The sequence below is a fragment of the Saccostrea cucullata genome, unplaced genomic scaffold (assembly GCF_032062105.1).
Source record: "Saccostrea cucullata isolate Sc308-1 unplaced genomic scaffold, CSIRO_AGI_Scuc_v1 ctg357, whole genome shotgun sequence".
Taxonomy (NCBI): Eukaryota; Metazoa; Mollusca; class Bivalvia; order Ostreida; family Ostreidae; genus Saccostrea; species Saccostrea cuccullata.
In genome coordinates, this window is record NW_026923836.1 from 25,648 (window position 1) to 49,678 (window position 24,031).

At 36.2% G+C, this 24,031-nt stretch overlaps 2 protein-coding genes across 2 annotated transcripts; one reads left to right on the plus strand and one right to left on the minus strand.

The window, feature by feature from the left end:
• Nucleotides 1-10,924: 10,924 nt before the first annotated feature.
• Nucleotides 10,925-17,365, plus strand: LOC134265015 (retinol-binding protein 4-like). Its single transcript, XM_062747253.1, has 5 exons — nt 10,925-11,057; nt 11,505-11,635; nt 14,138-14,232; nt 14,955-15,176; nt 17,197-17,365. Exons 1-5 carry the CDS (start codon nt 10,932-10,934, stop codon nt 17,292-17,294), a joined length of 672 nt encoding a protein of 223 aa, XP_062603237.1. The 5' UTR covers nt 10,925-10,931; the 3' UTR covers nt 17,295-17,365.
• A 557-nt stretch (nt 17,366-17,922) lies between these two features.
• LOC134265018 (calmodulin-beta-like) lies at nt 17,923-23,548 on the minus strand. Its single transcript, XM_062747257.1, has 5 exons — nt 23,252-23,548; nt 22,991-23,021; nt 22,642-22,785; nt 20,560-20,802; nt 17,923-17,954 (listed from the first exon to the last, which is right to left on the minus strand). The coding sequence occupies exons 1-5, from the start codon at nt 23,267-23,269 to the stop codon at nt 17,923-17,925; spliced, it is 468 nt and encodes a 155-aa protein (XP_062603241.1). The 5' UTR covers nt 23,270-23,548.
• Between the last annotated feature and the right edge of the window lie 483 nt (nt 23,549-24,031).

Below are 24,031 nucleotides of genomic sequence, written 5' to 3' on the forward strand. Positions count from 1 at the left end.
TAGTATTTTCATGCTCATAATGACAAACAATTCATTTGTTAAGTAAACGGCGGAAGTCTAGGTTTCTGAAAGTCATACTGCAAAAGCAATTTGCGTCTGTATTAATTCCTTTGTTGTACTATCGGTGAATACAATTGCCAGTGAATTCCCTGGGCAAACACATGGTCACGAACGTAAACAAAGTTTTGTCCATTTAAATGCATAAGAGATGCTACTCTTTTTTCTTACCCTTGAAGCGCTGGTGTTCTGAACTAGACACAAACCATATATATAGCTACATTTTATAAAACATTTTTTTCCATTCATCAACATCTTTCATAGATTGACCTGAACTACGTGTTCGAAGTAAAATGTAAACATGTATTTGGTGTAAACGCTGCGATATTCATTCAACGATTGGTCAGTTGCTCGTGGTAAGATCCCTTGTGCGCATTTATAACAATAGCCATATAAGGCAAACAAAGGTTTGTCAGTGTAGATGATAATGCACACTTTTTACCAGCGAATCGGTCACTAGAGAGCTCTAATTTTCGCCGAAAAGTATAAGATAAATTGTTATTTTAACACCTCCTCCTTTAGCCAACCTTTTTCCTGTTGAAAATCGTGAAAGTCTTTCAGAAAGGTCTGGAAACATTTATTACAGGACATGTTATCTAAAGAAACACGCTATAGCAATATCATGTTTACTGCCAATTTTATTTATAAAACCGGTTCTACTCTATAACCTTTGAATAGATCAACCTAAACCACGTGTCTTGAATTTAAATCACAATAACATTAGTAGGGGTGTCTAAGCACTTTTAAAGAAATACCCGTAGTTTAATATCTCTCCAATAATTAAGAATATCCCTTAACCCCTCCCCCTAGACCTACAGTTTGCTTATATTGTTTACAGACCATTTAATATAGAGATGGATGCTCACACTTTGTACATGTAAATGCACAGTTGGTACACGACGCACCCAAGGCAGAGGAGGCTGGTTGTGATGGACACCAGACTCATATTGGGAAAAGAAATCTTTGTTTAATTCTTTATGTTGATTATTACTTACACACTGAATTGTCTACAGAGTACACGGCGGGCGTGATCGGTGTTTAATCAGAGGCGGATGCTTAAAGGTACTTGGACACAGATTTGAAGTTGATATTTTTTGTATATTTCCGTATAATATCACGAAGTATATATTTTAATAGCATTTTACACAAAAATTAATTAAAAATCTTATTTCATTTAAAAGCTATTAAAACTTTAAATTTTTTGGTGGGTTTGATTGACACATCCTTGCACTTTCACAAGTCTTAACTTTATTCTTAGTCCTTATGAAAAGTGGCAATCCTGGTGTGCATTAATGAAAAATATTAAAACTTAAATCAAGAAGAATAATTTTATTCAGAGTTGAAATGTTAGAAAGCAGAACTACTTCACAAGTATCGTCATTCCGTTGTGTACAGAGTTTTGCGAATCGATCACACTCGTGTTATGTAAACATGTTATTGTTTGGTGTTTACGATTCATCGGGTGCGTTAAATCGCCAAAGTCTGTTCACCACAACTGCACGGACTGACAATATATTGTGTGTTTGTTTTGCTTTAGAACAAGTCTACTCTGAATTTTCTGGATTATAGTATTAATATTTTTCATTAATACACATCAGGATTGCCACTTTTCCTAAGGATTAAGAATGAAGTTAAGATTTGTGAAAGTGCAAGGATGTGTCAATCAAACCCGCCAAAAAATTTTAAGTTTCAATAACTTTTAAATGAAATAAGATTTTTAATTAATTTTTGTGTGAAATGCTATTAAAATATATAAGTCGTAATATTATAGAGAAAATATTAATTTCAAATCTGTGTCCAAGTACCTTTAATCCTCGATGACACCTGATCCCATCTCTGTTGGGTTTAGTGGTCCGTGTTTGCCCTGCTCCCGGTTTGTTTTGTTTTAGTTGACTTTGTACCGTTCATGGTAGCTCAGTCGGTAGAGCAAGCCGTGACTTCAAATCTTGGATGCGACTTACCTATGTCAAGTAAAAAAAAAACAAGAGGCCCATGGGCCACATCGCTCACCTGAGCACTGTGGCTAGGAAAAGCAGAATTGGTTTATACTTGAAAAGGTTAAATCCAAAACTATTCCCAATACCAATCAAGGCTTTGCTATTCTGGAGAAGAAGATTTTTAAAGAATTTTCCTATACATTTCTATGTAAAACTTTGGTCGGTCATTTTGGCCCCGCCCTACCCCTGGGGGTCATTATTTGAACCAGAAGTCTCTGACGAGACTGAAGCTCTACTGGTTTGTACTTAAAGCAAAGGAAGAGAAAAGTTCTTAAGCAGTTGGGAATTGAAACTTTACCAGAACAATAAAAAAAAGAATAATGATCCTTGATTAAGTTTCTTTATGTTCTTAGTATAGTCTACTTGCAGGCCACATTATTACCGGCCGCCAGGAGGCGGTCGGTTATATGATATGAAAGTTTTAAGTCGCTGTGCGTTTCTGCGGAGTTAACAATGTAAATTAAATTATTCAACATCATATCTCCGGCGATTTAATATTAAACAAAGATTTCTAAATGTTTAGGAAAAAGCATGATAATCGTAAAATTCAATTTTATAAATAATGGGGTAAATATTTCATCCAATCCTGATTGACAAACTCTGATATAACGGAAGTGCGGAGAAAATTGGTAGGAGTGTTAGGCATAGTCTAACACAAAGACTGCGTTGTAAATCAACAATTTTACTTTCTCTTTTTAAAACAGGATCTGCTGTTTTAATTGGAAATGAAGTGTATATTTAAACTTTTCCTATGGATGTTTTTCAAAAATATGATGAAATATTGATTTCTTAAAAGCAAAGAATATTACGACATATTGGTCTAGGAGACTAGGATAGAGCGCGTTTTACAATGTGCCAAACATTTTCCCGCCACATATCAACACCAAAACAAAGAGATTGAAAGAGAAGAAATGTTGTGGTGGATCTTGAAGGAGTTGGGGGGGGGGGGGGGGGGGGGGGGTTAACAACCTCAAAGAGAGAGCGAGGAGCCCCACATGTTATATATTTGTTACGTTTTTATTAAGGTAAAACTATAGCTAAGTTTAAACTTTAGTTTTGTACTTTTAATGTAAAAACTACTTAAACAGCAAGTTGTACCAAACTGAGTGCAGAGACGCAGAGGCCTATGCATAGTTTATATTGCCTATACATGTAATATTGTACATGCATTATGCAATCGGCATTGTTGCATGCATTTTTTTTTCATATCACGAGGATATTTTAACAGATAAATATAAGAATTAAAAAAAAAAAAAAAAACAGCAAATTTCAGTTTTTGAAAAGAACTTCAACAGTTATATACAGTGGACCTTCAGATATCCAGACCCCAGATATCCGGATGCTTTAGTATCCGGACGATTTTTCGTCAGGACAGAATTTTTAAATGTTATATTTTCCTGTTTAATGGTGATTCAGGTATCCGTACGCTTCACATATCCGGACAGATTGATCAGGAACCAAAGCGTCCGGATAAATGAGGCTCCACTGTAAATTGGTTTGCGGCCGATTTTTGACGCTTGCGTCAACATGTTTCTTGTATTATATTCAGACTTAAACTGTATTTGGAGTAGCATTTTGGGAGTATTTAACAGAAACTTCTATTTTTAGTAATCAAAGCAATAATGTTCATCGAGGTCAAAAACTGATACATGTATATAGAATTTTGTATCTTAGTTTAGTCTACTTGTGTGCCAAGTTATATTGAAATCAGACCAAAACTGTAAGAGGAGTAGCATTTTGAAAGAATTTCACAGAAATTTCTATTTTTAGTAACCACAGCAACACCGTTAATCGAAATCAAAAACTGATACACAGAATTATGTATCTTAGTGTAGTCTACTTGTGTGCCAAGTTATATTGAAATCAGACCAAAACTGTAAGAGGAGTAGCATTTTGAAAGAATTTCACAGAAATTTCTATTTTTAGTAACCACAGCAACACCGTTCATCGAAATCAAAAACTGATATACAGAATTATGTATCTTAGTGTAGTCTACTTGTGTGCTAAGTTATATTGAAATCAGACTAAAACTGTAAGAGGAGAAGCATTTTGAAAGAATTTCACAGAAAATTCTATTTTTAGTAACCAGGGCAACACTTTTCATTGAAATCAAAAACTGATACATAGAATTATGTATCTTAGTGTAGTCTACTTGTGTGCCAAGTTATATTGAAATCAGACAAAAACTGTAGGAGGAGTAGCGTTTTAAAGGAATTTCACAGAAAATTCTATTTTTAGTAACCACGGTAACACCGTTAATCGAAATCAAAAACCGATACACAGAATTACATATCTTGTGTAGTCTACTTGTGTGCCAAGTTATATTGAAATCAGACCAAAACTGTAGGAGGAGTAGCATTTTGAAAGAATTTCACAGAAATTTCTATTTTTAGTAGCCACGGCAACACTGTTCATCGAAATCAAAAACCGATACACAGAATTATGTATCTTTGTGTAGTCTACTTGTGTGCCAAGTTATATTGAAATCAGACCAAAACTGTAGGAGGAGTAGCATTTTGAAAAATTGTTTACAGACAGACAGACAGACAGACGGACAGACAGACAGACGGACGGACGACGGACGCATTACTATCGCATAAGCTCTACTGGTCTCTGACCAGTAGAGCTAAAAAACTTGAATCTACACTACCTGAGGGTGTTGCTAAAACGCGGAACGGAAAACGGAACGGAAAACGGAACGGAACGGAAAACGGAAAGTATTATTTTGGATTAAATCACTAAAAATACATAAATCTACTCATAAACGATATATCTTATACATAGGGATGTCAAAATTGTCAATAATTGATATTCGAATATTCGATAGTAGTATTCGAATATATTCGAATATTCGATAAAATAAATACATCTTGCATTATAATATGTATATATCTTCACTTTTATGTCAAGCAATATATACGTTTTATGTCATTATTTTGGATTAATATTTCATGTAGAGTTTTCTAAATGCACTTTAATTATATTATTAAAATATTTTACATAATATATGAAGAGTTTATTTCCAAAATGTAATAAGAAAATTGTCCCTGAAAATTCAAAAGATTCTTTTAATAAGTTCAAGATTAATTTATCATCTTATCAAAGTGTACACTGATAACCCTACAGATTTATACCACACAGAACAATTATCTAATGGAGAAACATTAAAAGCAATTACTTTTAGCTAATTAATTTCCTGATAATGATTTTAAATGATGTATACATAAACAAAAATGTGTCCTTTCAACAATACAAACTAATTCTAAGTACTGGACACTGTTATACCTCTTATTAAATGATCAAATGAAGAATTATTAAATTTAATAGACACACTATTCACAACTTTAAGGTAATCCAAGAGGAGTGTCTTTTAATTTTGTTTTAAATAAAATCTTATTATTGGTCAACGATGAGAATTTGATTCAATTTCTGATAAAACTTCAGTTTTTGCCAGATTTTTTCTTTTTGATGCTTGTATACTTAAAATCCGAATATTCGAATCATGAATTTATATTCGAATATTAACTCATCGAATGAATATTCGAATATTCGAATATTCGTTGACATCCCGACTATACATATTCAATTCCCCACTATTAAATGCAAGTTGATTTATTCATGATCAGTCTCTTATTTACGAAAATCGCTGATATAGCATGCAGTCACCAAGAGTCGAATTTGAAAAAGGGGGGGGGGTAAACTTTCTTGAAATGTATTTGACAAGCAAACCCCCCCCCCCCCCAAAAAAAAAAATGACAAATGTTTGTTTCGGGAGGGGGGGTAAGTCCCAAGTCCAACATCTTTCAGTAAGTACTATGTTTTTTTTTTACACTAACTTACTACATTATATTGATTACATTAACAAAACAACGTTAACAACGCGAGGGTGTCAATGAACATTTCTATAGTAAAAAGATTATGACTGGAAAAAAAGGGGGGGATATTTAATATCTAGATGTCGAACCATGGAAAGAAAATTATGAAGATTACGTTTAAGGCAAACCTTTCCGGCAAGCTTGAATAAACACCTTTTATGTAACACTGGTTGTTAAAATTTAATAAATGGAGTCATCTTCTATAAACTAGTATTTAAATTCTGGATAAATAAATTTCGAAAATTTTCCTGTGGTAGGTTTAATGAAGCATCTTTACATTCAATGAAGTTAAAGTTTGTTTATATGCGATGTTTGTGTGTGGGGGATGGGGTGAGTTTCAATTTTTTTTTCGCTCATCGGAAAGGTCTGAGAAGTTGAAAAACGTCCGCTCCCCTTTTTGTGTCCAAAATACCGGTATATACAAGTTTTAATAAATTGATTTTTTAATGTGGCTCTGGTCCCCTACCCATACCCAAACTGTCCCTGCTCCTTTCAAGATTCCTGGATTTGCTACTACTTGCATAATCTGAATGACAAAACTAGTTATTTTTGTCTTTACAAACATTGGCGTCGGAAGGGGGGGGGGGATTAAGTGGAAGAGAAAAATAAATTCCAACGTACACAGAACTTGACAATCCAAAAAAGGAAAATATGTCCTTTGCCCAAACACAAATATCCTCTTTCGTGGGGAAGGGGGGGGGGGTGTTGAACTTCTTTCAAATTGTTTCCAGACACTACCACTTAACCTTCCTTGGCTTAATCTGCGAAGTTCCTGTTGAGAGTGGGGAGGGGGGGGATGGGGTGGGCTAAGCCTACATGTACGCTCCAATATCCATTGCCTATAACATTGCTACTTTTGCAAAAAACGAGGGTGGGGGTGGTAGTACTTTTTTCCGTCTCCCTATTTCAAGGAATACCTCTTTTAGATATGAACTTTCTTTTAAAAAAGAATTTGTTTGAAACGCTCAGATGAATACTCAGGAGTTTGAGTCTAGTTAATATGTATTTTATAGATCTTTCGATTGTACACCAGTTCTGAGCGGAGGGTGTGCATGATTCATGAATATATATATAATAGTTTACAATAAATTTTATTAGGTATGACTTTTGCATCAAGAATATTGCTTTTATATCTGATTTAAATATCGAATCTATGTTATTTGTTTGCATAAATTTTCCGTTTTCCGTTCCGTTCCGTTTTCCGTTCCGCGTTTTAGCAACACCCACTACCTGAGGATGCTTCCATATAAATATGATCAATTATGGCTTTGCTATTCTTGAGAAGAGGATTTTTAAAGAATTTTCCTATACATTTCTATGTAAAACTTTGGTCGGCCATTTTGGCCCCGCCCTACTCCTGGGGGTCATGATTTGAACAAACTTGAATCTACACTACCTGAGGATGCTTCCATATAAATATGATCAATTATGGCTTTGCTATTCTTGAGAAGAAGATTTTTAAAGAATTTTCCTATACGTTTCTATGTAAAACTTTGGTCGGCCATTTTGGCCCCGCCCTACCCCCAGGGGTCACGATTTGAACAAACTTGAATCTGCACTACCTGAGGATGTTTCCCCATAAGTTTCATCTTTCCTGGCACAGTGGTTCTTCAGAAGAAGATTTTTAAAACATGCCACCAAATTTTCATTAATTCCCAATTATCTACCCTTGAATGAGGGCGTGGCCCTTCATTTGAACAAATTTGAATCCCCTTTACCCAAGGATACTTTGTGGCAAGTTTGGTTGAAATTGGCACAGCGGTTCTTGAGAAGAAGTCGAAAATGTGAAAAGTTTACAGACTGACGGACGCCGGACAAAATGTGATCAGAAAAACTCACTTGAGCCTTCGGCTCAGGTGAGTTAAAAAAGGGTAGCAACTGTTCCTTCGCCATGCGATCGATACTTCGAATGCATGTTGTTTATCGTCCTTCTAGAGAATTTTCGGTGGAGGGCTGCAAATTTTGTCCTATACTGGGCACTTATGGCCATTGAGAAGTGAGGGGTTTTTTGGTGCCAGCACCTACTGCGACTAGAGACCTCGGTTTATATGGTTTTATCCGAAGGACCAGTCTCCAGGTCGAACCCGCGACGAAAGGATTAACTTCTTTCTTAAAGCAGACGTTCTAACCACTTCGCCACGCGGGTGACCTTGGTACTTTGAAGTCGAAGTTTCGGGTCTTTCGGGCAAGACCCCGTGTCACGGCAGCCATTGGCACGATAAAGATCCCTCACAGCTCAATGGCCCTTAGTGTCCAGTGAAGGTAAAAATTTGAAGCCGTTCACAGGTACATGTTGACGTCTCTATATGAGTGAAAAATTCTCGAATGGAACGTTAAACATACTTGTCAATCAATCAGTGGAGTTTGTAATTGAACACCGTTCGTTATCTCCATATTTCATCCTGCGTGGAAAGAGGAGAGGAGAGAGAGTGCATTCACAACAGGAAAGACGGAAAAGTTTGAAATAGAAGATCGAGAGGACTGAGAAAAATCGACGTAAATGCAATAAACTTCTATCAAGTGAAATTACCTAGTTGGGGATATAGTTTAAAGGTTGGTAAGTTGGTTCCCAGCCCCAATAAACTACTTTATATAATCTCACCACCGCCACACTGGATTTAAATCGAACATCCATACTATATCTTTACTATCCATCATCATCAAATACTAGTATACAATTAAATGACAGAAAACAGACTGAGGAAATATACAGAAAAACCACGGACAACTCCCATTGGAGAAAGAAAACTTCAACCCATTATTCTATCAGATGGTACGGGACACGACCTACGAAACCATGTATCAACTGAAGTAGAGAAACAAATTATCTGGCAATCGGAAAGTTGGACAAGGATTGAAGAAAGCATCAACTGGTTGAAAAGAAACATCGCAAAGCATATCACAAATCACGGAGACATCTGGTTATACCTTTGCAAAAACAAAAAAGTATACCAGTCTTAGAAACAACAGTGAAGACGAAATACGAAAAAAAAATCTCCAATAAATACAGAGAAATATCAGAAATTATCAAACAATACACAGGCTCGGAGCTAACCATCCTGAACACTCCCATTTATTCAATCTAAACATGGAATGAAGGGAAAGGACACAAGGACCCAGGCATATTTGAGAATCAAGACGTAGCCTCCGCAAATCAGATATACAACCTATAAAACTTTAAAAAGAACCACTGGGCCAGAAAAGCTGAAACTTACGTGGAAGTATCTTGGGGTAGTGTAGATTCTAAATTGTTCGAATCATGGCCCCCGGGGTAGGACGGGGTCACAATTGGGAAACTAAGTTTTTAAAGTTAAAATATATAGGAAAAAACTTTTTTAAAAAGTCTTCAGAATTACTGGGCCAGGAAACCTGATACTTATGTTAAAGCATCATGGGGAATGTAGTTTCTAAATTGTTTAAAACATGACCCCCGGGGGTAGGGCGAGGTCACAAAAGGGTATCCAAGTTTCGCATTGAAACATATAGGGGAAAAACTTAATTATTCTTCTCAAGGACCACTGGACTAGAAAAGCTGAAACTTTAAATGTGGAAGCATTCTAGGGTAGTTTAGATTTTAAATTGTCCAAATCAAGATTCCTGGGGGTAGGGTGGGGTCACAATAGGTATTACGGGGGGGGGGGAATCTGGTAAAGAACGGCATGGCTAAAGTTAGTCGGGTGAGCGATATGGCCCATGGGCCTCGTTACGATCTGGTATTGCGTAAAATAGTGTCATTTTGATACACTGTATTTAATGTTGATATTTGTTTTGCTTTGATGTTAAGTCTCTTTCGAAATTCTTTTACTTTTATGAAGACGCCATCACTTCCCGGTGGAGAGCTAAACATTATGTCCTATACTCGGCACTTGTGACCATTGAGCAGTGAGGGATCTTTTTCTTGCCAGCACCTACTGAGACACGGGACCTCGGTTTAAATAGTCTCATCAAAAGGACCAGTCTCCACGTCCACGATGGGATTGGAACCCGCGACATAAGGATCAACTCCCTACTTCGCAGCTTTCGAGCAGACGCTCTAACCACTGCGCCTCGATTTAATGTTGAATATACTCATATATTACTTCTTCAACTGTTTATAATAGAAATTTGATGTTCAACGTCCCTTCAAGAATCTTAAAATTATTCTTACGTAAGTCTGTTGTCGCCCTCATGGAGTCGTAGAGTAAATTGTTGATCCTTATGTCGCGGGTTCGACTGCGGGACGTGGAAACCAGTTCTTAGAATGGGACTGTATTTATAAACCAAGGTTCCGTATCGCAGTAGGAGCTAGTACTAAAAAAATCCCTCACTGCTCAAAGGTCCCGGGTGCCGGCCAAATGTAAATGTGCAACCCTCCACAGGCATTGGCAAGTGGTACCTTCTCCACATATGAGAAAAGTATCGTGAGGAACGTTAAACAACATTTTAACGTACTTCAGTCCATTGGTGTACAGCAAATCCTTTTGAAAATATCTCTACGAAAAAATACTAACATTTATTTTAAATAGCCCGCGTGGCGCTGTGGTTAGAGTGTCTACTCTACAGATGCGGAGTAAGGAGTTGATCCTCGGGTTCGAATCCACGGCAGGACGTAGAGACCGGGCCTATAAACGGAGGTCATGTGCCACTGCTCGCAGAAGATGTTAGCACAAAAAAACCCATGACTACTCAATGACCCTAAATGATGTGTAAAAGTATTTTCATACATGTTCGGGTTGTATCTTTGCTTCTCGTTTCTTTGTTCGCTGCCAGCAGTTTTCCAATGAGTTGAAATCAGTTGTTGATCAATTCTTAAACTGCAAATCATTTGCTTAAATATCTTAATGATGCAATCTTATCTTAAAAGCAAGTGATGGGAAGTGTTATCCATATGGGTGTATTATACAATAAAGATTATCATTGATATTATCAAAACAAAGATAGAAACATTATCTATAATCTTTTGTATGTCATTATGACCTAAGTAATCACAAGCTCGCACAACTGTACATTTTAACATCTCAAAATGGGCGGTTTCATTCGCAAATGGGCACTTGTCTTTTGCATTTTTAGTTTCGGTGCATATTATGCTTTCGGTATCAATTGCGATGTTTCAAACTTTCAAGTACAGCAAAACTTTGACCCAACCAAGGTACGTTTTTCTCGTATTAATAGTCTACATTTTATTTAGCTTAAAATTTCTGTTAATTATCAAAAGACAAACAAATTAATACTGGATTTGTCTGCTCCGTTTCGTTGTGGAAAATATATTGATATCTATAGCAGGAAAACTGTTTAAACAGCCTATTACATGTATGATTGGCAGCAGTTATTGCATTGGAAAAATTCTGTCACTCTACTCAAAGTCCAATTGTTAGGCATAGTAATCCATTTTATTTTAATACTTTATGCAGATGTAACATTTTACTGATCAATAACGTGTGATACAATTTCACTTTTTTTTTGAAAATTTTATTTCTATATGTACATATTAGAGGCCCACAGCGGGTGTTGACGGATCGAGAGGGATACTACTAGTCTACGCACTTGATACGACCATTTGCGTTTTCTTTTTATGAATATCTCGTAAAAATTTCAGTATGTTGGTGTTTGGTACGAGATCAGGATGTATTCAAAAACCCCTTTAGCAAAGAACAAAGAATGGCAAGATGTGACTCATACTTATTCCATTTCAAAAGGCAACAATATAAGTGTTATAACAACATACAGGTGAGAACTCTACCCTTGTAGTATATTCCCTATATACTTTTGGAAATTAAATAAAAAAGCATTATCAACTACACAAAGCTGCCTTACAGAGGTCTTCTTTAGGCTAAAAAGTAAGAAAATTGGATGAAAATTTTAGAAAACACAACCACAAGCCCCCTTGTGGTCTCGTAAATAAAGCGTTTGCTTTTTAGTCGAATCCAACTGCCTTACTTGGAGTTGGTCCTTCGGATGAGTCCAATTTAACCGAAATCTCGTTTCGCAGTAGATACTGGCAAGAAAGTCTGCTTAATGACCCAATGTGCCGAGCATAGGTTTAAATTTGTAGTCCTCCATCTGCTTGAGTGAAAGATTATCGCGAGAGACGTTAACAACAACCAATAGAAGCGCTGCAAACAGACGAAGTAGGTGGGGTTACTTGAAAAGCATAAAATTCATCTTTTCTTGTCCAGTGGTTCAACGAAGATACTGTCTAAGGATTGTTTTCCTATTTCAGTACAAAGCTTTATTAACCTTTTTTAACCCACTCTACTCTGGACAATGGGTCATGAACGCTACACTTAACAGAAGACGCTTTTAGAAATTATTTTCATCAATGCATTTCATATACTTGAGTATCTAGCTGTCTCCAAATCAGGATATTATTCTCCAACCTAGCCAAAATACGTCGGAGAAATTCATGCAGCATTAAGAGATATCAAAGTCTGTACCATAGACAAATACAAGAGGCCCAGGGGCCACAGCGCTCACCTGAGCACATCAGCTAGGAAAAAACACATATCAGATCAGAACTGAAAGTTAATTTAAGTTGGGGGGGGGGGGGGGCTTGAAATTTAACCCCCAAGGGGATCATAATTTGAAGAACTAGAATCTACATTATTGTTTCCATACAAATATTACTAATCCAGGCTTTGAAGTACTTGAAAAGAAGATTTAAAAAGGTTTCCCTATATATTTCTATGTAAAACTTTGGTCAGCCATTTTGGCCACACCCTTACCCCGGGGTCATGACTTGAACAAACTTGAATCTACACTACCTGAGGATGATACCACATGAGTTTCATTTTTCCTGGCCCAGTGGTTCTTGAGAAGAAGATTTTTAAAGATTTTCCCTATATATTCCTATGTAAAACTTTGATCGGCCATTTTGGCCCCGCCCTACCCCCGGGGGTCATGACTTGAACAAACTTGAATCTACACTACCTGAGGATGATTCCACATGAGTCTCATCTTTCCTGGCCCAGTGGTTCTTGAGAAGAAGATTTTTAAAGATTTTTCCTATATATTCCTATGTAAAACTTTGATAAACCATTTTCGCCCCGCCCTACCCCCGGGGGTCATGACTTGAACAAACTTGAATCTACTCTACCTGAGGATGATTCCACAAGTTTTATCTTTCCTGGCCCAGTATAGAAGATTTTTTAAAATTGTCAATAATTTTTCTCTAAATCATGATTATCTCCCCTTGGAAAATCGTGGCCCTTCATTTGAACAAACTTGAATCCCCTTCACCCAAGGATACTTTGTGCCAAGTTTGGTTGAAATTGGGCCAGTGGTTCTTGAGAAGAAGATGAAAATGTGAAAAGTTAACGACGACAACGCCAACGACAACGACGACGACAGACAACGGACAAATTTTGATCAGAAAAGCTCACTTGAGCCTTTGGCTCAGGTGAGCTAATAAATAACTAAATTATCTACATCCACGACTAGATTGAAAACATATTTGACAAATTCATTATCCGTTTTATAGAGAGACGGTCTCTGTCGTGGATGTCAACTCCTCGCCAAAAAGAGTCTTTGGTGATCGAACAAAAATAGACCTTCGTGCAACAAGAGAGACTAACAATTGAAATCAAAGTACTCAGAAGTACAGAGAGCCGGGCTCATTTACAGAGTAGAATGGATTTCTTACATGAATCACGTTTATATTCTGATGAAATTATTTTAAAACTATCAATATAAATGATAAGACACTGTTATCCGATTTTGTCAGAATTATAGAGAGACAAACAGGCCAGTCTGGGTTCCCTCTCCTGCTTTACCTCGTATTTGTAGAGAACTACGATAACACTGATTATCAAAAATCCTTACGCTAATGAACTATGTTCTTTGACTTGTGAAGTTTTCAAAGTCATTACTTCAAATGTTTATTTTATATAGATAAAACTTCATTTTATTTTTGTTGCTTTATTTAGCGTTTGTATTATCTCAAAAGCGGTTGAGAGCAAGAACTATATTTTCGCACATAACTTTAAAATGGCGACTATTGGGTTAACATCCTGCCTTGAACAGGATCATATAAGCCGGCAATTGCTCTTTGAGCAATAAGCCCGGCTAAAAACAGCTCATAAAGCTACCGCTCTATATCATTGACTGAACTATTTCAATAGAGGCGAAATCAGCGAAAATCCCACACGATTCAACCAATTCTTTATAAAATATTAGATGTTTGTTATATAGCTTATCATTTACTGAAATGACTGATTTCTTTTTTATATCAAGGAATCCTCAGACTTTGGGGACTTGTTCCAAGTTTCAGTCAACACTGATTCCTACTAGAAGTCCTGGAAAGCTACTGTTCGATGAACAAAACACAGGTTGGATACGTACATAATATTTACGCCCCCCCCCTCCCCTCCTTCACCGTCATTGTAATACAGCTAACCACACATTCAAACAGGGGTGTATGTTTCCAAAGTTAATAAAGAACGTGGTGAAAGGCTACAAGATACCAACAAACATGTACATGAAGTCAACTGATACATAGCAACAAAATTCATACATGCATCAAATTCACTAGCATATCCAATACCAAAAAACTGACTAAATGTACATCTAAATCTTATCTAACTTAATAAACTTCTAAATCTTTATTTAACTGAATTAATAAACATCTGAATCTTATATCAGTTGATAAACATCTGAATTTCAAGCAAACACATGCAGAATCAGTTTAATGTTGACTTAATAGGAAGAACATCACATTTATTAAACTACCGATTTGCACAAGTGAAAATACCTGGTATATCTGATGAATTCGTGATCATTCTATCGCCCGAGTCGCGCAATGGTAAGAGCATCTGCTCCAGAGTCGCGGAGCATTGAGACCGGTCGAGACGAGACGCAGTTGGCGCTGGCATGTTGCTGCTCAAGCACTGAGAGCGAAGAAAAGATTAAAATTTTCAGCTCTCCACTGCAAAGTTGAAGCGTCTAGATAAGAGTGAAACATTCTTGAGTGGGGCGTCAAGATTAGATTTTGTTATTATTTATTTAAAGTTGATAACTTAGTGTATAATATTAATATCCTTCACAATTACAGACGAGATGGTTAACTACTGGGTGATGAATACCGATTATGTGAATTATGCCTTAATCTATGGCTTTAAGGATGAGAACACAAATGGAACTGCAAAGGCAGCCAAGTCATGGGTTTGGAGCAGAAAGCCAACTTTAGCGCAATCCTTTTTACAAAACATCAATACTCAGCTGCAAAATTTGTGCTTGGACAAGACTCCTGTTCATCGTACTATGCAAAAGAAAGGTGACTTTTTATTTGATTTCTTTACCTTCTTCATTGTTTGTGTCACTAGCAAAGCCTACAGCAGAAAATTTAAGTCTACACATTTTCATGATCCGCGAAACAATTATATTCTTCGTCGAACATTAAACATCTTCCCTTATGATTTTTACAGTATTAATTCAAATGTTAGTAGTTCACCTTTTATGGTTTTAATGCCCCCGTAATCGAAGATTCGGGGATATTTAGTTTTTACCCTGTCCGTCTGTCCATCTGCTTTTCCGCTAAAAACTTTAACTTTGTCAGTAACTTTTGACTGGGTGGGATTATGGCTTTCATATTTCACAAGTGTATTCCCACCAAATTTGACCTCTTGACCTTGGTGCTTGACCCACTTTTACCAAAATAACTTGAACCTTGTCCATCATTTTTAAATAGTTGGTGCTAGGGCGTTCATGCTTCACATATGTGTTCACTCTGACAAGACCTTCAAATTGGTACATATAGTTTTGACCTAATAGTTTGACCCACTTAGTAAAAAAACTGATTGTACACACAAGTACTCTAAGTTGACATCAAAAAGATGTTCGAGTTTCTGATTGACAATATCATGTAGTTTTTGGAGACAATGTTTTCCAACAATCAATTGGAATTCCAATGGGTACCAATTGCGCCCCGTTATTAGCAGACCTGTTTTTGCATTCATATGAACCAGGATTTGTCCAAAATGTTGTACGTGTAAAGAAGAAAACATTTGCTGTGGCCTTCAACTCGACATTTAGATATATCGACGACGAATTGTCAATTAACAATGGTAATTTCCATTCTTATGCGAGTATGATATATCCCGGTGAGCTTGAGATAAAAGATAGAGTCTGACACATCTGTTTCAAACATTTGGATATTTTATTTGAAAAAGACGTTAATGATAATCTAACAACAATGCTATATGATAAACATGATGACTTTAACTATACAATCGTCAACTTCCCTTACTTACGCAGCAGTATACCTTCATCACCTGCATATTGAGTTTATACATCTCAGTTGATTCGATACGCAAGAATATGCTCTACGTACGAACAATTTCTAAAACGAGATAAATTTATGACAAACAAATTGATATATAAGAATATCAGCAATATCGTTTAGTCATCATTTCGTAAGATCTATGGTCGAAACAATGACCTTGTCAACAAATATAATTTATCATGGAGTCAAACGCTGGCTGATGTTTTACATACTAATTGTTAGTCCATTATTTAAACACTGAATTGATGACGGATTTTCCGTTATTTCCGATCGTGACAAGGAGCACATGGCGGGTGTGACCGGTCGGCAGGGGATGCTCATTACTTCATGGCACCTGATCCCACCTCTGATGTTTGGAGGTCCGTGTTTGCTCTGCTCCCTCTCTGTATTGTTTAATGGACTTTGGATCTTGAATAGTGTTCGTTATCTCCACATGTTTCATTTATTACCCTTGGTCAAATCTTTTTAACAATTAGTATTAGGGCTTTTATATTTCACAGGTGTATTGCTTGTGAAAATCTCTTGATACCAATAATGTTGAACTTGGAGTTTGAGTTGTGTTTGAGCATTTTGCTTCAAGACCACAAGTGTCGGGTACAAGTCTAAAATCTAAATAAACAGTCCTCACTGGAAGATGGCGGCGTCCGATTATAACCTAAAGTGACAAATTGCCGAAGGTACGTTAAACAATCAAATGAACACACGGAATACCCATGTAAAATATGAAAGGTCTAAGAACCATCCGTTCTGAAGTCGTGGTTTTACGGACAAACAGACGAATAGAGCAAAAACTACATTGTATACATCCACGAATCTTCGATTGCTGGGGTATAAAAAGTAAAATAAAAGGATATATACAATGCAGTTTACCGGGTATAGCGTTCAAAAGAGCAGAGAAATAAACTTGAAAAAACCTCTTCCGAAGCCTTTGCTATGATACTTTCTATATTTTGTTTAAGGTGGTACATTATATATAATATTAGTTTAAATAACACTTATCTTTTGTTTGTAGGTTGTCTAAATTCTGCTGCACCTTTACTGAACGTACCTGCAAAAGTCATGGGATGTGGTTTAATCTTCCTTTACCTCTTTAAATTTACAAGATCATAATTTCTCCTGTGGAAATAAATTTGCAAGAAGAAAAAATTATTTTCACAAGTACATGTAAACATATCTATACAGTTTGATATATTCTTGTTAAACATTTATAATGAAGATATCTCTTTAGATACTAGCCTTTATAATACCATATCATTTAGATTGGCGGTATCACTAAAAAGGATTAATAATAAAAATAATATGAATGGACCTGTTCTTGTGAAAACACCAACCATTTGCGTGTGGTGTAACTTGCATCAAGTTGTATCAAAACCAGCCAGAAATTGTAATTGGACTTTCAATATTAAATAAAAAGTTCTACACAAAAAAAAGTATTTCTACACACAAATACTTACAATAAAACGTTGGAAGTTCACCCTCAGTGGTTGAGCAACTGTATTTATTTACCTAGGTTCAAATCCATTGTGGGAGATTGCTCCTTCGGAAAAGACCTTATTAACGTTTACTAATAAATCAAGACATATATACATACTTGAAATAAGGTCAGTAGAGCTTTGTATCTATAGGCTTAACATTACATGTGCCAAAGAAAAATATATGTTGGCAATTAATTCAACAGAATAGCCAATCTTGAGATTTTTATTTCAAATTTTACAAACGAGTTGTTCTCCCATGGTTATTACTGCCTGTTTGTCATCATCTTGACGAATTCTGCAAACAGAAAACGTAAATAAACATACACGAGGGTTGTCCCAAAAAGTCGAAGACAGGGAAAACAGTTTACTTTCTCTTTGCTCAATTATATTTCTTTCCTTGTCATAGCAAAAAGTAACATTTTATGATCATGTATTTCAAGTTTCAGGATGATATAACATTTAATAGGAAAATTATGAAATTATGTGGCCCCGCCCTACCCCCAGGTGTCATGATTTGAACAAACTTGAATCTACACTACCTGAGGATGCTTCCATATAAGTTTCATCTTTCCTGGCACAGTGGTTCTTGAGAAGATTTTTAAAACATGCTTAACATTACATGTGGCCCCATTTCGACAAGAAAATGCTTTGTGGCAATATGTTGGACAATTAATTCAAAAGAATAGCCAATCTTGAGATTTTTATTTCAAATTTTACAAAAGAGTTGTTCCTTTACCTCTTTAAATTAAAAAGATCATAATTTCTCTTGTGGAAATAAATTTGTAAGAATAAGAAAAAATGAATTTTACAAGTACATGTAAACATATCTATACAGTTTGATATATTCTCGTTAAACATTTATAAGAAAATCTCGTAAATAAACATATACATGTATATATTAATGTAATATAATTACCATTTGCGTGTGGTATAATTTTGTATCAAAACCAGCCAGAAATTGTAATTGGACTTTCAGAGATACTACACACAAATCTTGAGTTTATATAAGCTCTTAAAGATCAAATGGATAAATTATGCGACTGCTCTGGAGTCGCGGAGTAGGGGAGCTGATCTTTACGTTCTGGGTTCAAATCCATTGTGGGAGATACGAAAGCGCTTCAAGACATATATTACTTGAAATAAGTAGAGCTTTGTATCTATAGGCTTAACAATACATGTGCCAAAGAAAAATATAGTAAATCACGGATTTTTATCAAATTTTTTGTTCTCCCATGGTTATTACTCTGTTTGCTGCATTCTGCAAACAGAAAACGTAAATAAACATATATTCTGTAATTAATTACCGATTTTTTCACTATGATATTGACTTGATTATATAGCCTTAAAGAAAAGGATAAATGCGTATTTGAAAACGGGCCACATAGTTTATCTCACTCTTGCTGCTCAGCACTGTGGGTAGTAAAAGAAAAAAATTGTTTCAGCATTGAAAAGGTTTAGTGGACCCGACGTAACCCTAAATGAAAGGGAGAGGGTAGATCTAGCAAAACTTGATTTGAACCAACATTACGGATGCTTACGTATTTCTTTTCCCTAAATTTTATTGAGGTGCAACCTAACCCCTGGGCTGGGTCATGATGTGAACAAATCTGAATCTGCCTGTGGAAGCTTCTATAGAAATATGACCAATCATGGCTTTGCTGTTCTCGAGAAAGACTTTTCGAAATGTTTCTTATATATTTCTATGTAAAACTTTGCATATCCATTATGGCCCCCACCCTACCCAGGGGGCCATGATCTACACAAATCTAAATCTTTAGTTAAAACTTCTTGATGGTGCTTCCACATAATATGACCAATCATGGCTTACTGTACTTGAGAAGAAGATTTTGAAAGATTTTCCCTACATATTGTTTTCATAAACTTTGACAATCTATTGTGGCCGCATCCTACCCCTGGGGTCATGATTTGAAGAAATTTGAATCTACAATACAGATTATGAACCTAATACTGTTTTTCTACTATATACAAATGCTTGTCCACGATGTTCTCCACGAGTTTCATATTTCCTGGCCCAGTGGTTCTTGAATGATTTTTTAAAAGAAGCCTTTTTTTCAATTATTTGTAATTATCTCCCATTGGAAGAGGACATGGTCCTTCATGAGAAAAAATAATCTACTGGTTGTCAATTATATTTTCAGCAAAAAGAGGTGATTTTAAATAAAAGGTATTCTCCAAGTTAGGAAAATAATCCTTTCTTTGGTTAATATGGAAAAAAAACGCTTTTTGCACGAACTGAAAATCATGCAGTGAATAAAAAATATTTATAACTCTTCAAGTTGTTTCTATCAGACAAAATATGAATCGGAACTAAACCGCGTGTTGCAGTTGTAAGAGTGTCTGCTCTCTCAAGTAGCAGGTTCGGATCCAACTGTAGGACGTGGAGACACGTCCTTCGTAGAAGATTATAAATATGGAGGTCACATGTCACAGAAGGTAATGGCAAGTGGTAGATTGAAAAATTCACATTAATTAAATTAAACATTAAAACCACAAAATAAAAGTTAGCTGAATGTTGATCTTGTTGTTCACAGAACATTAATTATGTAAAAAATTTACAATGTAGAGAGGTTGAGTGTTAGCTTTGAGACCCTACAATATTCTTCACTCATATTGGGACGCCATACAGTGCCTTTGTATGAAAGATTAACTTTAAAAGACCTGTTCGCGGAACTGCTGGCCATTTGGCACTGAGGGATCCTTCTGTGCTAGCATCTCTTCTGTTTAAATGATTTTATTCGAAGGATCAGTCTCTTACGCGGTTTCATCCGAAGGATTGGTTTCTAAGTCATGCATTCGGATAAGCGATGAACTCTTTTGTTCGCGACTCTAAAGCAAAACACTCTTATACCTCCACCACACAGGTGACTTATGTGAGATACCTTGGTAATTCACTTGGCCATCGCCATCTTCATCTGCCTCTTTCATCATGTTCTCCACCTCTTCCTCGCTCATTTTCTCCCCGAGATTCAACATCACCATTCGTAGTTCTGTTGTGCTGATGTGTCCATCGCCATCCCGATCAAACACTCGGAAAGCCTCTAACAAATCGTCATCTGTTTCCTCTTCTTTTTCCCTCTTTGACATCAGTAATAAAAATTCGGGAAAGTCAATGTCACCATTGCCTACGATAGTAAATTGAAAAATTGAAAAATTTCAATTTTACGCATACACGATTTTGAATACTTTATTAAGGCATGCAAATATCTGAAAAAACTTTTTATCACCTGAAAAAGCTTTTCTGATCACATTTTGTCCGTCGTCCGTCCGTCTGTCTGTCCGTCTGTAAACTTTTCACATTTTCGACTTCTTCTCAAGAACCACTGGGCCAATTTTGACCAAACTTGGTACAAAGCATTCTTGGGTAAAGGGGAATTTAAATTGTTAAAATAAAGGGCCAAGTCCCCTCACAAGGGGAGATAATCAAGAAAAGACAAAAATAGGGTGGGGTCATTAAAAATCTTCTTCTCAAGAACCACTGGGCCAGAAAAGCTGAAACTTATGTGGAAGCAGTGTAGATTCTAAATTGTTCAAATCATTACCGCCGGGGGAAGGGTGGGGCCACAATGGGGAATCAAAGTTTTACATAGAAATATATAGGAAAAAATCTTTGAAAATCTTCTTCTCAAGAACCACTGGGCCAGAAAACTGAACATTATGTGGAAGCATCCTGGTATAATGTAGATTTTAAAATATCTAAATCATGACCCCCGGGGGAAGGCGGGGCCACAATGGGGAATCAAAGTTTTACATGGAAATATATAAGAAAAATCTTTAAAAATCTTCTCAAAAACTTCTGGGCCATAAAAGCTGAAACTCATGTGGAAGCATCCTTTGGTAGTGTAGATTCTAAGTTGTTCAAATCATTACTCCCGGGGGAAGGGTGGGGCCACGATGGGGAATCAAAGTTTTACATAGAAATATATAGGAAAAAATCTTTGAAAATCTTCTTCTCAAGAACCACTGGGCCAGAAAAGCTGAACATTATGTGGAAGCATCCTGGTATAATGTAGATTTTAAAATATCTAAATCATGACCCCCGGGGGAAGGGCGGGGCCACAATGGGGAATCAAAGTTTTACATAGAAATATATAGGAAAAATCTTTGAAAATCTTCTTCTCAAGAACTACTGGGCCAGAAAAGCTGAAACTTATGTGGAAGCACCCTGGGGTAGTGTAGATTCTAAATTATTCAAATCATGACCCCTGGGGGAAAGGCGGGGCCACTATGGGGAATCAAAGTTTTACATAGAAATATATAGGAAAAATCTTTGAAAATCTTCTTCTCAAGAACCACTGGGCTAGAAAAGCTGAAACTCATGTGGAAGCATCCTGGGGTAGTGTAGATTCTAAATTGTTCAAATCATGACCCCGGGGGAAGGGCGGGGCCACAATGGGGAATCAAAGTTTTACATAGAAATATATAGGAAAAATTGAAAATTGTCAAGAACCACTGGGCCAGAAAAGCTGAAACTTATGTTCACATGGAAGGATCCTGGGGTAGTGTAGATTTCAAGATGTCTAAATTATGATCAGTGGGGTAGGGTGGGGATGCATTATGTATTACAAGGAGGAAATCTGGTAAAGAACAGAATGGTCAAAAAGCTTCTCAGGTGAGCGATGTGGCCCATGGGCCTCTTGTTTACCGATTCATATGTTCAAACACACACTTGAAGTTAAAAACACTAAAATGTTCAAAACTAAACAATTTTCAAAATAAATAGTTTAACTAAAATGACAATATTGTTATTATCATTATTATATTTTAGTTATTCTTATTTGAATTTGAAGTCCATCGTTTTTTTCGGTGGGAGGGATGGGGGGTTAAAGGTTCCGATCAGAGAAATCAAATTATTGAATTTTAAAATAGTAAAATATGTCTTAATAACCTTAAAACCTGTTAATAATTTCCTTTGACATAACAGGGTTGGGGTGTTTTCTTCATAGTTTGTATAAGGTTCTTACCGTCGGCATCCACTTCCGTGACGATTTCGTTAATTTCAGCGTCTGTGGGGTTTTGTCCCAGTCTTTTTAGTATTGTTATCAACTCCCCCGTCGTGATTGAGCCATTTCCGTCTTTGTCAAAAAGTTTGAATGCCTCTCTGTATTCTGGAATTAAAGCAATGAAATACCAGTCAGTAACCATTGTAACTGCTATCTCGCCAAGCGTGTCGCAAAATTTGCAAGTGCAGGAGTTTCAACTCTTCTTATTTTTTAAAGCTTATAAGTTGAATTATGCTTTTGTAATTAATAAAGATTTTCAATTATACATATCCTTTTTGTAAGAGAAAACGTGAACCATACTAGTGCTTACCTTCAATTTTATCTTCTGTTAAATTTTCTATCTATAAAGAAATCGGGAAAATCACAATGAAATTGATTAATCGTATATTTCTCACTGATATGTTTCCCGCGCGCACTTGGTAGCTATTTTTTTTTAAGAATAACCCTAACTTCCCGTTTGACAAGTCTAAATTCAAAGGGAGAAAAATAAATATAACACTACCCCACCCCAAGAAATTAAAAAAAATAATCTTTATGGTATTACATTTTCTAATCATATATAACACAGTACCTGGGATATCTTGTCCATGTTTCTGTCGATGACTTCTTAGTTGGACTGTATACGTTGCATTGAATCAGCAGCATACCTTCAGCCTGTGATACAACAAAAATTAACCATAAAACCGAATAGATAAATCATGGTGGACTTTACGTACATAATCCTGATCAAATTTATTCGTATTTGTTATGTTTATTTCTGGTTTCAATAACGTGATCTTTGTTGTTGTGCTATAAAAAGTGTTTGCGTAGTTAAATGTTTCAAATCCTTTTCTTTTTGCCCAGCATTGTATACGTCGAACAAATCGTAAATTGGGTGTATTGATGTATTGGCTTCTATCGACTCCGAGTGATTTATTAAGAGGGACCTTGGAAAAGTTGATAGTTTATTTTTCCACACCATTTTCCGAAGGTCTACTTCGATGTTAAACCTTATGCACCAGAATGAGATATAGAGATTTGTTCCTTGTTCTCCTTAAAAATTCCCTGTCTTTAAGATATTGATACACTTCAACCTAACTATCAAAAAAGTCTGAATAAAGACGTTCCGGACATTTTGGTTGCGTTTTATTCATCAGTGACTCAAATGCTGACTGACGTTTTTCATACTAATTGTTAGTACATTATTTATACACTGAATTTACGACGGATTTTCCCATTATTTCCCGATCATGACAAGGAGCACACGGCGAGTGTGACCAGTCGACAGGGGATGCTTAATCCTCCATGGCACCTGATCCCACCTCTGATGTTTTGGAGGTCCGTGTTTGCTCTGCTCCTGTTTTGTATTTTA